Raw genomic sequence first — 15,047 nt, forward strand, 5'->3', positions numbered from 1 at the left:
TAGCTGCTTCACGGTCGCCCATTTTGGTTGAGTACGTGGAGAGATAACACGTGTTTTGTGTGGGAGTGCTGAGATTTGTGAGTGATCAACATCCCCGGGTGATCAACATCCCGGTCAGCTAGCTTAAATCGCCAACCGTTCGCGTATGCCAAGCCCCGCTAGTCATGAACATTGGAAGGCACGAGAGGTCTTGCATGCTTGAACCATCTGCTACTCAACTCTGGTCTATCACCTATACTCCGGTGCGCTCGTTTGCAACACGAAGAGTTTTCTGTCCAAGGCTGGTCTTATTGGGAGACAAGCCCTTAGGATAAAGACATCCGTCCACATGAACAGACAAGCTAGGTAGTGTTTACGCAGCTTCGATATTCAGACCAACGCATACACCATACAGACATGACTGATGTTCTGTAGTCATCAAGCGCATATCTTAATTAGCCTTGTTCGGGTAGGTGAGAGTCTCATTCTTCCATTGTTCGGTACCCATCGTTGTGCAATCGAGAGAGTCGGGCTATAGGAATGGGCGAGTCGGGTTATAGGAATGGGCGAATCGGAGCCGAGCTACGCCGCAACATAGCTACATTAAGGGCCATCCTTGGTCTCTACACACACTCTCTTCTTCGTCTTCACTCAATGGTAGTTCCGTCTCCCATGCAATAATCGAGTTCCAGCATCTCTTTCTTCAACAATACTGTTCAGTCAAGTCCAGCGGTAAATCACGTACAATCGATTCTTCTGTCCACGATGGCTGCTGCTATGTTCAGGATTTTCAAGAACAAATGGATCACACCACCAAAAGAAGTCCACGAAGACTATACCGGAAGGAACGTTATTGTCACAGGTGCGAGTTCCGGGATCGGTGTAGAGGCGGTCTTCAAGTTTGCAAAACTGGGTGCCGCCAAAGTTATCATCGCAGTACGGGATTTGAAGAGAGGCGAACTGGCAAAGTCTGCTTTGGAGGCTCGCCTAGGATGTCGTGATCAGCTGGAAGTCTGGGAATTAGACATGATGTCCTATGACAGCGTAGAGGCCTTCGCAAACCGCGCAAATGAGCTTGACCATCTGGACATAGCAGTGTTGAATGCCGGCACTCGACGTGTCAAGTTCATACAGTCAAAACATGGATGGGAGGAAGATATACAAGTCAACACACTGTCTACGACCCTATTGGCCATTTTGCTTCTACCAAAACTCAAAGAATCGAAACAACACACTGGTAAAATTCCAATTCTTGAATTTGTCAACTCTGGCCAGCACCAGAACGCCGTTGTCGCGCCCGAAGTTCGTCAAAAGCCCAGCGTACTTGACCATTACAACAAGAAAGAAAACCACAAGGAGGGAAGCCAGTACAGCTTCTCCAAAGTCTTCCTCATGTACGCGACAAAGAAGCTTGCCGACGAAATATCGTCAGGCGATGTCATCATTACCAGCGTCTGCCCTGGTTGGGTCAATACCGACCTAGGCCGCGATCATTTCTTCCCTGGTGTACACATATTGGCTTTCTTCTTCATCTTTTTGTTCATGAGAACATCTGCTGTTGCAGCAAATATGGTGTTAAGTGGGACGACACAGGGTGAAGGTTTGCACGGAAGGTTTTGGCAACACGATAAGATTCAGCCGAACGGACCGAGCTTGACAGGGCCAGAGATGAAGGAGCTGAGTGCGAGAATGTGGGTTGAGATTTTGGATGCATTGGACAAGGATGTGGCAGGTGTGAACAAGGCAGTCGACGCGGCGCTATCGAAGCAGCGAAAGTTAGTGTAGCCAGAGTGGAGAGTGAAGACGAACAAGAATGTGGAGAAACCTGATAGGCAACGATACTGTGCAATGGTGGTAAACTGCCAAACAAGATGCCGTCCGTGCCAGACCCCAGCTGTGGCTGCGTGGCTAAGCACGCGGGCTGGCGCATGCACCTCGACATGACGTATCGCAGCCGAATTGGAGCATCACCAGTGCCTAGAACATCCGTCTCGTGTCCCCAAAGCCTGCACATATCAATCCTTCCGTAAAGCGAGACAGCTGCAGCCGCTGAGTCGGCTGAATGCCCAAATCGCCCTTTCGCCGCAAGCCCGCCGCCCACGCTCCCTCGTCCCTCTTCCGCTACCTGTTCCCCAGGAGTCGAGCACGCGCCCGCCTTCACCTTTCCAAACTCCGCCACGAGACATTTCCGTCGCTCAAGCAGAACGCCAAGTCGCGCATATACAAATACATCGTCTATCGCCAGGCTGTCAAGGCGCGAGGAAAACAGACCATCTTCCAGCGCCTACGGGGCTACACACGGAGGTTGAGTGGCCGCAGCTACCTGGAAGATGCCGCAAGGTTGCGACGACAACAGATAGCCAAGCGTCCTGGAAACACAGAATCGGGCAGTCGAGCAATGACGTACCAAGAGAGCTACGAGGCGCGGGAGCCTGGCACACGGAGACGCAAGCTGGCGGGCTACCTGAAGGCTGCAAATGAACTCCGACAGACATATACGCAACAGTATGCGTCCAACTGGAGTACCAAGGAAGCACAATACGACTACGAAGACGACACGCCGGGCGGCTTTCCAGATGCAGCCGTCGTCAGAAGCGGCCGCGAGGAGATGATACTCTTTCCTAGCTATGCTAGGAGGCACATAAAGAGGAAGCCAGAAGCACAACCAGGCACTATACAAGAGACTGAGGGTGAAGGACGCGACGTTCGAGACTCAACCGGCGCCGGTGACGCCGAATTTTGGAAGCAGCAATGGAACAACTACGAGGACGACAATGCAGTAGTTGACGTTGATGTTCGTGGCTGGATATACTCACCGCACAGGGGGCAGATGTCGCGGAAGCAGAGGCTGTTCATTGGACTTGCACGCCAGCTTGTTGGCGTACAGGCGCCTGCTACGCCCTCCACTTCGTCTGGAGATAATAGCCGGGATACAAGCCCGCAACGGCATGGCTTTCGCGAACGGGCCCACTTGCGCGACGCTCAGCAGGACGAGGCCATTGCGGCCAAGGAAGCTGAGGAAATTCTACGCCGTGGCGAGAGAGAGGCAAGGGCGGCGGCACGCGGTGCTTACAGTGAGAAGCCTGCTAAAGACATGGACGATACACAATTATATCGAACAGAGACCGGGAGCAGCACGCGTCCCAACAATGGCAGGACCCATCAACTCGCCCATAGCACATCCAAAGATTCGATGAGAAGTGAGGCCAGCATCAAACCGTTGCAGAAACGAGGGTCATGGAACCAGCCGTCTGAAATGAGCCCGTCTGAACTCGCCGAGGCCAACGCCAGGCTGATGGCTCGCCTGCGACACTTTCTTGCAATACCAATGGCCAACACACCCATCAGTGTCTTCTTCTACAACGAGAATATATCCAAACAGAGGACTGTGTACACCGATGCTGCAGGACATTTCAGTATGAGCGCGGCTTTGGATTTTGTGCCCACCCACGTTCGCATCTTAGCATCAGACAAGCTCTCGGCAACAGAAGAAGTAATCGTTACTGCCTCGCAGGGAATCAGTGTCATCAGTGACATCGACGACACAATAAAGCACTCCGCTATTGGTAGCGGCGCCCGCGAGATCTTTCGTAATGTTTTCATCCGCGATCTTGTCGATCTCACTATCGATGGTGTCAGAGAGTGGTACAACAGAATGGCGGAGCTGGGGGTCAAATTCCACTACGTCTCCAACTCGCCCTGGCAGCTGTACCCTGTCATCTCAAAATACTTCGAGTTAGCTGGATTACCCCCCGGCTCGTTCCATTTGAAACAATACAGCGGCATGCTTCAGGGAATATTCGAGCCCGTGGCTGAGAGAAAGAAGGTTACTTTGGACAAGATCGCAAGAGATTTTCCAGAGCGAAATTTCATATTAATCGGAGATAGTGGTGAGGCTGATCTGGAAGTTTATACCGACTTCGTACTAGAGAACCCAGGGCGAGTCGTTGCCGTCTTCATTCGCGATGTCACCACAACAGATAGTCCAGGCTTCTTCGACCCTTCTACTGGATTTTCACCAGGTGATCACTCTTCGTCATCGACCCAGCGTACCAGTGGAGGGAGCTCGGCTGCTTCTACTAAGGCTCGACCGCCGTCTGAAGAAACCGATCCTGAACTGAGAGCTGCTATTGCAGCATCATTACGTGACATGGATGCGGACAATAGCAAGCGTTCTAAGTCAACATTTCCGCAGACCAACAATGAGCAACAGCCGAAGTTGCCTGCAAGGAAGCCCTCTTCGCAAAGTATATCACCGAGAGATTCTCCGGCCAATTTAATAGACCTATCATCCGACGATGAAGTAGACGATTCGTCTGCCCTTAGGAAATTCAACAGCGAAACTCAGGCTGACAACGAAAGACACCGTTCGTCAGCCGGATCGAATGTGAGTACGAAGTTTGCGCCTGCGCCTCCCAAGAAGCCAGTCGCATTACGAAGCCCATCGAGCGAATCTACGTCTTTCAATACCCTGTCCTCCTCCAACCCACGACCACAGCCACCAAAACCTCGAAAGACCTCGACAGCAGTCGGTCAATCCAGCCCACTAGCACAGCAAGATCATGCCACAAAGAGCGCAAACACTTCAGCACCTTTTAGACCTCCGGTGGGCCCCAAGCCGTCCGTAAGCTTCCAGAGCCAAGCATCACAAGATCAGCAGTCGTACGCTGGCATGGCTCGGGATAAGCTGTGGTCCGTCTACAGTAATTTGCCTGCGTTGCGATCAACGGAAGAGCCTGGCTCCAATGCGTCCAGTCTAGATGTCACTGGTGTTCGTAAAGGCCCGCCTCCACCTCCACCTCGTCGTGGTAATCGCGATACAGCTTCAAGCGCAGCATCTTACGTGAGCTCCAAAGCATCGTCAGCATGGCAACACGCTCCCTCAATGCCATATCACACTCGTCCACAGGTCACGTCTGCGCAAACATCTCAGCCTTTCTCTACTGCTGTGCCGCGACAAGGTATCAATCGCACCAGTACCGGTAGTACGCTGAGTGGTGCTGCAGGCGAGCAGTACGGCACGAAGAAGGAGCAGCTTTGGCGCCAGAGATGGGCGCACGCGGAACAAGTCCTCGGCGAGCAGGGTGTAATACTTCGAGGATGGAGGGTTGGAAGCGACATTATGGGTGAGGCAGAGAGTATAGTCAAAGATGCAGAGAAGAAATTCAAGCGAGATGAGCGACGAAGTGAAGGTAGCAATGGGAAAGCAAGCGAACGTAGATAGAACACGGCAGTGCTTGAGTCGGCTTGATGGTTGCCATATTAGCGGGGGTGTTAAAGAGAGTACACATAAACACGATATTATTCTTCGCCTGCATCAAAACCTCCGATATGTGGAACCACATAGCTCTGCGATTTTCGTGGCGCCGTAATCTCCTGCTAGAGCTGAGATTAAACTTCCCTTCTCGCCAAGCATTCGATAGCGTCGCGGAAACCGGAATGGATGGTACACGGTGGCGCACGTGCAGGTGAAAGCCAATTCAGGAGTCGTGATGTCATTCCTTCTACCGGTATCAAAACAAAGCTACCAAGCGCACCTGGGCAGGTACATAGTTGAGAACGCGACCGCGACGCGACGATTACCTGCATACGAATTGAACTTTCACCTCTGCTACCTAAACCAAATCGACAGGTTTATCACAATAACAAATCCGGCAAAATGTATGTAGGCGTAGTTTTCTTCTCGTGTCGTGGCCGCGATTGCTATGGTGATTGTCCGCGTTTTGGTGGTTGACCTTGCGCGCGTTTGAGCAGGTCTCCAGTACTTTGCGGCAAGACTTTTAACGCTTGATCATGTGCAGGACTTATCCATATCAAGTTTGACAATACGCATTTTGAAATTAGGCTGACTATGAATGTTCCCCTGCACAGGCCGTCTAGCAAGGGAAAACCAACAGATCCTAAGCTCAGGGAGAAAGTGAAGGAGGAGGTCAAGAACGAGACGAATAAGGACGGAGGTGGAAAGGGACAATGGAGCGCATGGAAGGTAAGTCTGCAGCCGCTTATGGTTGAAACACATCGCTTTGTACATAGACTAATACGACATGTAGGCTAGCAAGCTATCTAAAGAGTACGAAAAGAAGGGTGGGGGTTACGAGAACGAAGCTGGAAGCAAGAACGAGCCGAAGAAGGGGGCTCCACAACAGAAGTCTAAAGGCAAGAAGAAGGCCGAAGAAAAGGAAGAGAAACAGGAGGATAAGAAGGAAGAGACAGAGAAACCAAAGGAGGAGGAGCCGTCGAAAGAAGACGACAAAGACGAGGGAAAGAAGGAGGATGACGAGGAGAAGGAGAACAAAGATGGTGAGGAGCAACAGGAAGAAGAAGAGGAGGCTCCTCCAAGTGCGCAGAAGCCCAAGGCCAACACCGGCGCAAAGAAGACGGGTGCCAAAGCTGGTGCTAAGAAAGCAGAGAAATCTGCCGAACCCAAGAAGTCAGCCGCACCGAAGAAGGAAGCAAAGGAGAGGACAGAGGGAACGAGAAAGTCAACAAGGGTTGCTGGGAAGAGGAAGACGTATGACGAAGATGAAGATGACGGTGAGGAAGAGGAGAAGTCAACCAAGGCCAAAGCGAAGAAGAGCAAGGCTTGATTACGCGGCGCGCATCTCCATCGGTGTTGTAGTCACACGCGCAAGTATTCGATAGTTGCTGAGAAAGCATAGCTTTCTCCCACTCACATGACATCGTCTGTGAGTAGCGCGGAGGGCCCAATGGGTATAATAGGTAGTTTAATTTATTTCCGAAATGTCTGTCGTCAATGAGGATTGCCTTTCGGCTCTAGCTTCTCTATGCAGTCTTTTGTCATCGTCCCTACTAAGCTTACTCGCACCTGCCTGACCGGAAACTGCAAGCCCGACGAGATAATCCGCACCGATGACACTAATATCGACCTCACCACACGTTACGCCCTGGCCCCACTGCACAACGTGGCTGCAGATCGCCAAGATCTCACACCGATGATGTTGCTGATGCCGAGCTCGAGATGGTCGGACTCTCCGAACAAGTCACGATGCCTCCTCCGGTACCACATTTTCCGCCGGGCAAGCGCACCCCGATCCTGCAGTTCAAACTTGGGGTCAGCGCTCTTGCCCGTACATTTCAGGCCTATTGTTCTCACCAAAGCTCAAAACCAGCAGTATACAGATTGTCCTGTTGCACCTTTTGGGTCGTCGTCAAGGGTGTGTAGCGGACGTAATCCCGTTCCTGAAATCCGGCTTTCGAGACCACCGTGGCACCACAAGGCGTAGCGGATACTCCCTAGATCCTATTAACCGAGTAGCCTTCTCTTTGATCCAGTCGCACATACCAACATCGCATCGTCAGAGTCTGCTAGTTGTGTACAAAAGCTCACGAGCCTTCGTGCATGGCCCCTTCGCCAATAACAAGGTGCCACTGCTAAAGTGCAGAGACGCATTCTGCCCTCAAGATGTCTATTGTTTCGCCGTCAGCAATCTCCATTTAGATGTATCGCCCATGCATACTTGAGCTTCGTCGGACGCGTGACCGCATCATAGATATTCGCAGCTTCAATACTTTGGTCTCTTTCGAGGTCATGAGCACTCAGCCGCTCATTGAGGTTAGCAAGCATCTCTGGAGGCTGGAACTGATGGGTATATGCAGATTCGGGTTTGAGCTGAATACTGCATACTCCTACAATGCCTCTTCGTCGCAGCGCTACCGACTTGAAAGACTCGCGTATTGCGTCGTAGACATGCTCAGATTCGTGTTCGTCGATAACGTCTTCGGCGACGAGTACCACGCATGCAGGATCTTTCATAGCTTTCTTGTACTGGACAAAGTAAGAAGCTATCGTGTCCAAAGGGAACTTTCGATAATGGATACGCTGAAATTTGAACGTGGGCGACGAAAAGAACGCGGCAGCCGCAACAATTGAAATGCGATCCAAGTCATCTGGTGTGGCTAGGCGTACGCCTTCTACAGATGGGAAAAACATTATTACGCCCCGCTAGCAGTAAAGCAATGTAGTATTCGATTCGAAGATACATGGTGGAATCTAATCTCGCAGCTCGTTTAAAGCAATGCGGCATCGCACCGAAGCATGCTTACTCCGAGGGATGAAAGAAGACTATCCAAGGTTTCTTTGACAACCGTAAGCTGGTTTGCCCTGCCACTACACCCAGTGGTGCATAAAGCAAACTGAGACATTGAAGCCGGGTTAGTAGTCTACTTGAGGTTGGGTACTGGCGATTGGATGGGACAGAACTCCGTAGTTGGATAGATAGGCTTGCTGTCTCGGATGCGATTTTCCTGATCGAAGAACCTCGATACGGATGGACGGGCGGACTTGGTCGACACATTAACGGTAACGACAACAACAAAGGTGCGGCAGCGATTAACAAGCACCCGGATAATCGATAACGAGCTGTTTGGCTGCGGAAGCAAGACGAAAGTTGTGTCTCTGTTCGGTACGCGAGGCAGGTTTGCGGGGAGATGCAGCCCTAACGGAAGCTAAGACATGCATGGCACCGACACAATGAACCAGTGTGGTTCTCGACCTGCCTTTGGTGCCTCCTCGAGCCTTCCTACCATCGAACTCGAAAAGCAACGATCTACCGTGTCGGCTTTGCTTTACGGTCCAGGCCGCCATCGTTCCCTGCTACACGGATCTTGCTCATTGCCTCTAAGCGAATGAGCGACACGCACCCTCGCGACACGTCCTCTGAAGTTGTACGCAGTCAGCCGCAGCCCTCCATGTCTACCACCAGTTCGCAGTACAGGAATGCCACCCAAACTCCTTCGCACTACCAGGACTTCCCCACAAGCAATCACGACCCTTTGTATGGCTTAGGATCATGGCAGCAACATCATAACGCTCCCAGCCACGACTCGTACGCTGCCGGCCCGTCAACGGCGCAATTCCTACATTACCCTCCGGTCGGAGTCGACTCCGCTGGTTCACATCCACAGTCTGCGCCAACTGCTTGGGCTGGTTACGTCAGACAAGCACCTCTGGAATGGCAGCATGCTGGACCAGAGCAGAATTACACGGCGCGCTCAACTGTCCCCTATTGCGATGCGGAGGGGACCGCGTCCGTGCCGCATCAACTTCCCACTGTTTCGCGGCACTATCAGCAGCAGCAACAACAACATCAGTATCAGCACCAGCCAGCGCTAAGTTTAGGGCACACATTACCCCTGACCTCGCAGGACCATGCGTTTCGAAGTACGGAACGCTTTCACGAGCTGCGCATTTCGTCAGTAAGTGCACACAAGCAATGTTGTGCCCTGCACTAGGTTCGCGACTAAGTCTTCCAGGAGTCCCCCGCCAATACGGTAGACCCACCATACTCGAATCATGCTCAGAAGCTACCTCCAGTCCCACAACTATCGCATTCACAACCACAGGCTGTTCTGTTGCACACAAACAACGCCCCACAGGTTCCATTGCACCATGATGTCTCCTGGGAAGCGCACCAGCAGTATTCGGGTCATGCTGGCGATGTCGTCAATACCAGAGCTTCAGATACGAGACATCATAGTTCATCTACCATTCCCTGGCCCATAGTCGACCCCGTGGAAGCTTCCAATGTGCCCACTGTTTACGAAGCGCCTCAGAACATGCGTCGAGAATGGAACGTCGCCGAAGCACCACCTGAACAGGAACTCTACTCCCAGCACCAGGTTCCAGTCGAGCATGTGGATCGAGCAACGCAACTGCTTGCTCAGCATAGGCCAACACCAAAGAAGAAAGCAGCTAAGGTTCCTTCATCTTTCGTTGAGCGACAGGAGAAGCTGAAGGTGTCCAAGCGAAAAGGCCCTCTCCAGGAAAGGCAAAGGGAGAAGACCCATACTATGCGCAAGACCAAGCGTATATGCGTTCGTTGTAGATTTTACAAATCTGGAGTATGCATATTCTTTATTGGGACAGACACAAGACTGACAGACGTAGTGTGACGAAGGAGACCCGTGTGAAAAGTGTGAGAAGATCACAGGGCATGCAAGGTCGTTTCGCGAGCCGTGTTACAGAGAACACCTCGAAGATACAAGTCTTATACGTCGGTGTAAGTCATTGCAGTGCTTCTTGCTCGAAGCATTCTCACTGTTAAACAGGCAACGGACGTGAGCACCAAGAGGAAGCCGAATTCCTCGGTTACGACTGGATACACAACAGTCAACTATACGAAATGGAGATCATCTGGAACCTCCCTGGCTACGGTCCTATACCCAATGCACAGCCTCTGCGTATCGCCTTTCGACCGTACAGCCCGACACGCGGTTCACTCGATGTAGCGACATCTGTCTGGTCCAACAGAGATGGACAAGTACCATCTGTCGAGCAGCCGGCATACGCCATTTACGACACCGCGAATCTCGTACTGGCTTATGAACGCTACTTCTCTAGCCTCCAACCTGCAATTGAAGAGTGGGTTTTTGCTCGCATTCGGCAGGACGAAGTCGCCTACCATACCTATCAGGAAGTGGTACGCATGCGGAGGGTAACTGGAAGTAAAGCCCTTGACCTCGCAATGCGACTTCAGTGTCTCTCGGTTGTCTCGCAGGGGTATGGTTCAGTATTCTCGGAAAACATACCTGGTATACGCGAGTACGATTATCGCAGACTTGGCCGTAGCGACTACGAAGCATACGACCGAAACTCCTGCGATCGCCCACTCCCAGGCGCCATAACCCACCAGATGGACGTCGCGGCTGTAAAATATCTTCGCAAATTGGAAAAGCTTTTCGTCAAGGAGCTAGCGACACTGATTTTCAAGCCTAGAATCAAGCCTTGGTACGAGCTTTTCCTGGCATTCTATGTCATTTTCTGGAACCTTGAGTATATCCACCATGGTGCGCAAGACTACATCAAGTCGAAAAATGGCACAGTAAGTCTGGCGAGCTTGTTATACAGATTTAGCTTTGTCTGACTCCACTAGTTGATCGAGAACCAGGTCAGCAACGTAGTGACCACTCAGATCAAGAAGTGGGAATTCGCTTTCCCGGTCCTGCTGTATCACTGGCGTTGCATTCTCCGCGGCTACTCGCCTTTCAAGCTAGCACGCGACAATCCGGAGGAACTCCGGGAGCGAGGTCATATTGATGCAGAAGGCTTCGCATATGTCACACTCATTGCGAATCTATTTGACCGAAATAAGCCCGGTAAGTTGGGACTGTAGATCCGCTACTGCAAGTCATTTGTTAACCAGCATAGATCGCTTCCAGCCGCCGCTTACCGGGTTTGCCGCAACGCACTGGTCCACTTCAAGTGAATGGATTGTAAAGCTTTTCAAGGAAGCTGGAGCGTAACGTTCCGCCCGTGTCATGTCGTTCCACCATGTTTTTTGATACCCAGTCATGAGAAATGGCTATCGCGAGTCATTTTCTAGCTTCCAATATACGAGTTGCAATTTATGGGGAGAGGCGTGGAACAAATCTGATGAATATCTGAGTATGTCTACCGTCGGTCTAATTAACAAAGAGGTCCTGGAAAGAGAGACCATGGATACAATAAAGCCACACCAATCCTCGCCTTGCAGTCGCAAGATGCATGCCAAATTGACTATGTCGTTCCAACTGCCACTAAGCCTGTTGGGATGTTTCGGGTAAAATTGCTTGCTAGAGTTAGCGGTTACAGCAGTATCTAGCCATGGCTTTCGCGGCCGCTGATGCTGCGCCATGGGTCCGTGTCGAAGACAGGGAGGCTCTGAGGTCTGCCGGGAGTGAACGGGTCGTCAAAGTTGTCACGGCAGCTAGCCGGCTTCTCCCAAGCATTTGTGGAGTCGCGGAGGAACATGCGCAAAAGGTGCCGGGTACTAGCCTGGCCATCAATGCCACGGTACTCTGCACGGGCATGCAAGACAGACAGGTTATGGAGGAATTGGATGTCGCCCTGCTTCCGGTCGACTTTAGTGCAGAAGCGCCTAGCTAGCTCTTCAACGGCGTGCATTGCATGCAGCTGCTTCCGGGTAACCTTTGGCATGCTAGGGTCACGCGGGATGGTATCAGTACCAAGAAGTGGAGCCTTGACTAGCTGGCACATGGGTTTGCCCTTGGAGAAAAAGAGGGTAGGTCCTAATTCGAGGTAAGGCGCTCCATCCCTGAAGTAAATTAGCAAACTCTCTTAACATCAGATACGACAAAACCATGCTTACTTTTGCTTTAGCTCGAAAGGCCAATTTGGCTCCGCCATCGTCTCCAAAACTTCTGGGTCCTTCTCAAGAAGCTCATTGTAAATCCTGGAAAAGCTCACGACGAATTGCTCGCCACCAGCATTGGGACCGCCGTCGTTGCGCACATACAGGGCGATGACATCGCCAGAGAAGCGGTCACTGTGAAAATCCATGGCAGCAGTGATCTTGGAGCCTGCAAGACCAATATTCTTGCAGTCTTCTGGAACTGTTTTTTTGGTGGCATCGAGAACATGACTCAGCGTTTGGTTTGCATAAGAATCGGTTGCTCGTTCTGGGCAGACGTATGAGCATACGCCCGCAAAAGCAATAACGGCCTCTTCGTCATTGAGGTAAGCACTATCCAGACCCCGGAGGACAACAACGTTTTTACCGTGGTGAAGCTCTTTGCTGATAGACGAGAGCTTGCTAGCCAGTTCTGGGTTGCCGAGATCAAAACTTTTCTGGTTTATCTTCGTCCGCGGAAGCCGGGAGACTGGAGGCGTAAATCAGCATTCGTTCATAATGATTAATAGGTAGTGCTCACGCTTGAACTTGATTATAGCGGCTCTGATATCCCGGATTTCGCGGTCGTTAAGCTGGACTACATACTCGACTGGGTTCAGCTCGTCCCCTTGCCATACCATGGGTCCTGTCACTGCCGGGGCAAGTTTATCAGGAGAACTGAATATGGACGAAGAGTTGCTGTGCAAACTCTCGAAAGAGGACCTCGCGCTGAGTGTGGGAGACGACATATTTGACTGGTCGATTACTGTGAATGATGTAGAGGGAGGTTCAGATGGGATGTTCTAATGTTCGTATCGGTCCGCTGTAGATGTAGCTGTAATGTTGTGACTCAGGAGTGAGCCTGAGGAAGGCGTTCTTATACCGCATTCTCGGTGAATGGGGTTCTTTTGAAGATGTTTATCGCGTAATCGCACGCCGCTGTTGTCACGGTGTGTGAATTTAGAGCTGACGGAGCCGCACTTGCTAACGAGAGACTGACATCGAACTTTAGTCGCCGGATCATGGGAACAGGGCCGAAAACTATTCCCGCTAACCTTGACGGTTGCGGTGGGTGGGTGACCATGTACCTATGTGTATCCTGCCCGTCTTATCGTGATTCGTCACCTGATGCCATCTACGCTAATGCCTGCCAGTCAGCCGCCGTGGCAGTGGGAAAATCTTCACTGAACCACCCTACAACTCGGATCTACACACTCACGGGGGACACAGCGGAACGCATCGAAGCTTTGCCACACGGGCGAAATTGGGTCTTCTGCCTCCACCAACTTCCCCACCGCAATGATCGGACTTGCTTACTGGCAGGACCTTCCTCGGGTCAATCATGTGGCCCCATGATTGCCACAGCATCCACTGTAAGGATCGTACTCGAGGCTCGCGTAGGCATCCCGGTGGCAGAAAGCAATGCGAAGATCCGCCGGAACGTGGCTCTGATTTCGATAGACGTTCGTGCGGCACATGGAAACTTCGATGTGTGCATGCGACCCTTGAAGAAACTCGGCCGATTAAGAGCAGGCACTTCCTCATTTGCATCAGCCCTATGCCATGGAGCTTACCGTTGTTAGGCATAATAAGTGGTCACTATTCGCCCAGCTCCTGCATATGCAAGTGGGTTGAAACGGGCAGGCCTGATATCTTCATCAGATCTTATCTCCATCCACAACTCGCGCCATGTCAGCATGTGATCGAATGCACTAATCTCTGATCTGAGACCAATCCCGCGATTTGCGGAAATGATGGCAAGGGTTCATGTACCTCAGTATTGAGCCTTGGTCCTTCACCGTACTTGAGGAACAGCCCACAATCCAACATATCGACTACCATACATGACAGCGACCGTGGCTCACCGGAATCTCTCTGCAACGAGACGGCATGATAGCGTGCTGCTGAGGCAATACGGGCAGCGGTGGTCCGGGCCACGCTGCAGCTCCAATGCAAAACGCCTCGGAACCGCCCATCTGCGACCACGTTGAGCTGCGCAATGCTCAGGGTCTGCCGACATATGCGCCTTATTGGCCAGGTTGGTTAAAGATGCACTGCCGAGCTTTCAGCTTACGAGGGTGGCCTTTTGCTATTGGTGTATCTCGGCTTTTACAGTGTCTGCACCCCTCCTACTATGTATGCCAACACATCCTAGTGTCGCATCTGTTGGGCCCAGGGTTGCAGTAGTCGAATTCCGAGGAATACGGCCTACGTGTAGCAAGCATCTCCGGCGATTGCGCCATGACCTATATACCTTCGATCGATCGAATCATGCATCTATTTGCTCACTGTCAAGGCATGCTACGTTTCCTAGCCGCTCTTATTTCCGATTAACGGGAAACCTATGTGTAGTGGAAGGTACTCCCGCATCGAGATCTAGCTCACCGCTAAACGCGACTCGACTTTGCCTGATATGAATATGACACATCCGCTGCCGGGCCGTTCGCTTGTCACACGCATGTAGTGAAGAGCTAGAGCGCTTGGAGAAGGGCGTACTGCACTATGCATGACTAGGGCGGTATCTTTACCGTAGCCTCATGACATGCCTTAGTATGGACGCTTCAACTGCGCATCAGTTTAGTGTCGTATATTGTAGGGTGGATCAGCTGGATCCGCTGGATCCTTCATAATGGGCGTAGTTATTGCATGTATGTGCAGCCAGTCGGCTCATCGTATGTTGGGGAAACACACCATTTATAGCGCCTAGCTCGGTTCTAAGTAGGACGTGATTCTTTGTACTCAGCCTTGCATCCAAACTTCGTCGCTTGCAAAACGTTCAAATCGACCTGGCTCGGCTCTGACAGCTTCTGAGGATCCGGCAAAACGCACACTGTCAGTTTGGAGACATGTACGCCCGTAATTACACACGTGGGTCGTTGTGGGGTCGGATCAATATCTGCATCGGGATGCGTGTGTATCCATATGGCAATTTCACCCTAT

General features: G+C 51.6%; 5 protein-coding genes across 5 annotated transcripts; 3 read left to right on the forward strand and 2 right to left on the reverse strand.

Annotated features, from left to right (window-relative positions):
• Window positions 1-744: 744 nt before the first annotated feature.
• J4E82_005196 (uncharacterized protein) lies at window positions 745-1,764 on the forward strand (the record flags this gene model as incomplete). The annotated part of the gene is made up of 1 exon (XM_051731465.1): window positions 745-1,764. One exon carries the CDS (start codon window positions 745-747, stop codon window positions 1,762-1,764), a length of 1,020 nt encoding a protein of 339 aa, XP_051588655.1.
• Window positions 1,765-2,041: 277 nt separating this feature from the next.
• On the forward strand, window positions 2,042-6,566 carry J4E82_005197 (uncharacterized protein; the record flags this gene model as incomplete). The annotated part of the gene is made up of 3 exons (XM_051731466.1): window positions 2,042-5,171; window positions 5,781-5,965; window positions 6,030-6,566. The coding sequence occupies 3 exons, from the start codon at window positions 2,042-2,044 to the stop codon at window positions 6,564-6,566; spliced, it is 3,852 nt and encodes a 1,283-aa protein (XP_051588656.1).
• A 523-nt stretch (window positions 6,567-7,089) lies between these two features.
• On the reverse strand, window positions 7,090-7,930 carry J4E82_005198 (uncharacterized protein; the record flags this gene model as incomplete). Its single annotated transcript, XM_051731467.1, has 3 exons — window positions 7,090-7,233; window positions 7,283-7,406; window positions 7,458-7,930. The coding sequence occupies 3 exons, from the start codon at window positions 7,928-7,930 to the stop codon at window positions 7,090-7,092; spliced, it is 741 nt and encodes a 246-aa protein (XP_051588657.1).
• A 695-nt stretch (window positions 7,931-8,625) lies between these two features.
• Window positions 8,626-11,241, forward strand: J4E82_005199 (uncharacterized protein; the record flags this gene model as incomplete). The annotated part of the gene is made up of 6 exons (XM_051731468.1): window positions 8,626-9,195; window positions 9,256-9,840; window positions 9,887-9,998; window positions 10,048-10,820; window positions 10,872-11,094; window positions 11,147-11,241. The coding sequence occupies 6 exons, from the start codon at window positions 8,626-8,628 to the stop codon at window positions 11,239-11,241; spliced, it is 2,358 nt and encodes a 785-aa protein (XP_051588658.1).
• A 334-nt stretch (window positions 11,242-11,575) lies between these two features.
• Window positions 11,576-12,856, reverse strand: J4E82_005200 (uncharacterized protein; the record flags this gene model as incomplete). Its single annotated transcript, XM_051731469.1, has 3 exons — window positions 11,576-12,032; window positions 12,087-12,597; window positions 12,649-12,856. The coding sequence occupies 3 exons, from the start codon at window positions 12,854-12,856 to the stop codon at window positions 11,576-11,578; spliced, it is 1,176 nt and encodes a 391-aa protein (XP_051588659.1).
• Between the last annotated feature and the right edge of the window lie 2,191 nt (window positions 12,857-15,047).

Source organism: Alternaria postmessia (genome assembly GCF_024291825.1).
Source record: "Alternaria postmessia strain BMP 2775 chromosome Unknown scaffold_27, whole genome shotgun sequence".
In the NCBI taxonomy this organism is placed as follows: Eukaryota; Fungi; Ascomycota; class Dothideomycetes; order Pleosporales; family Pleosporaceae; genus Alternaria; species Alternaria postmessia.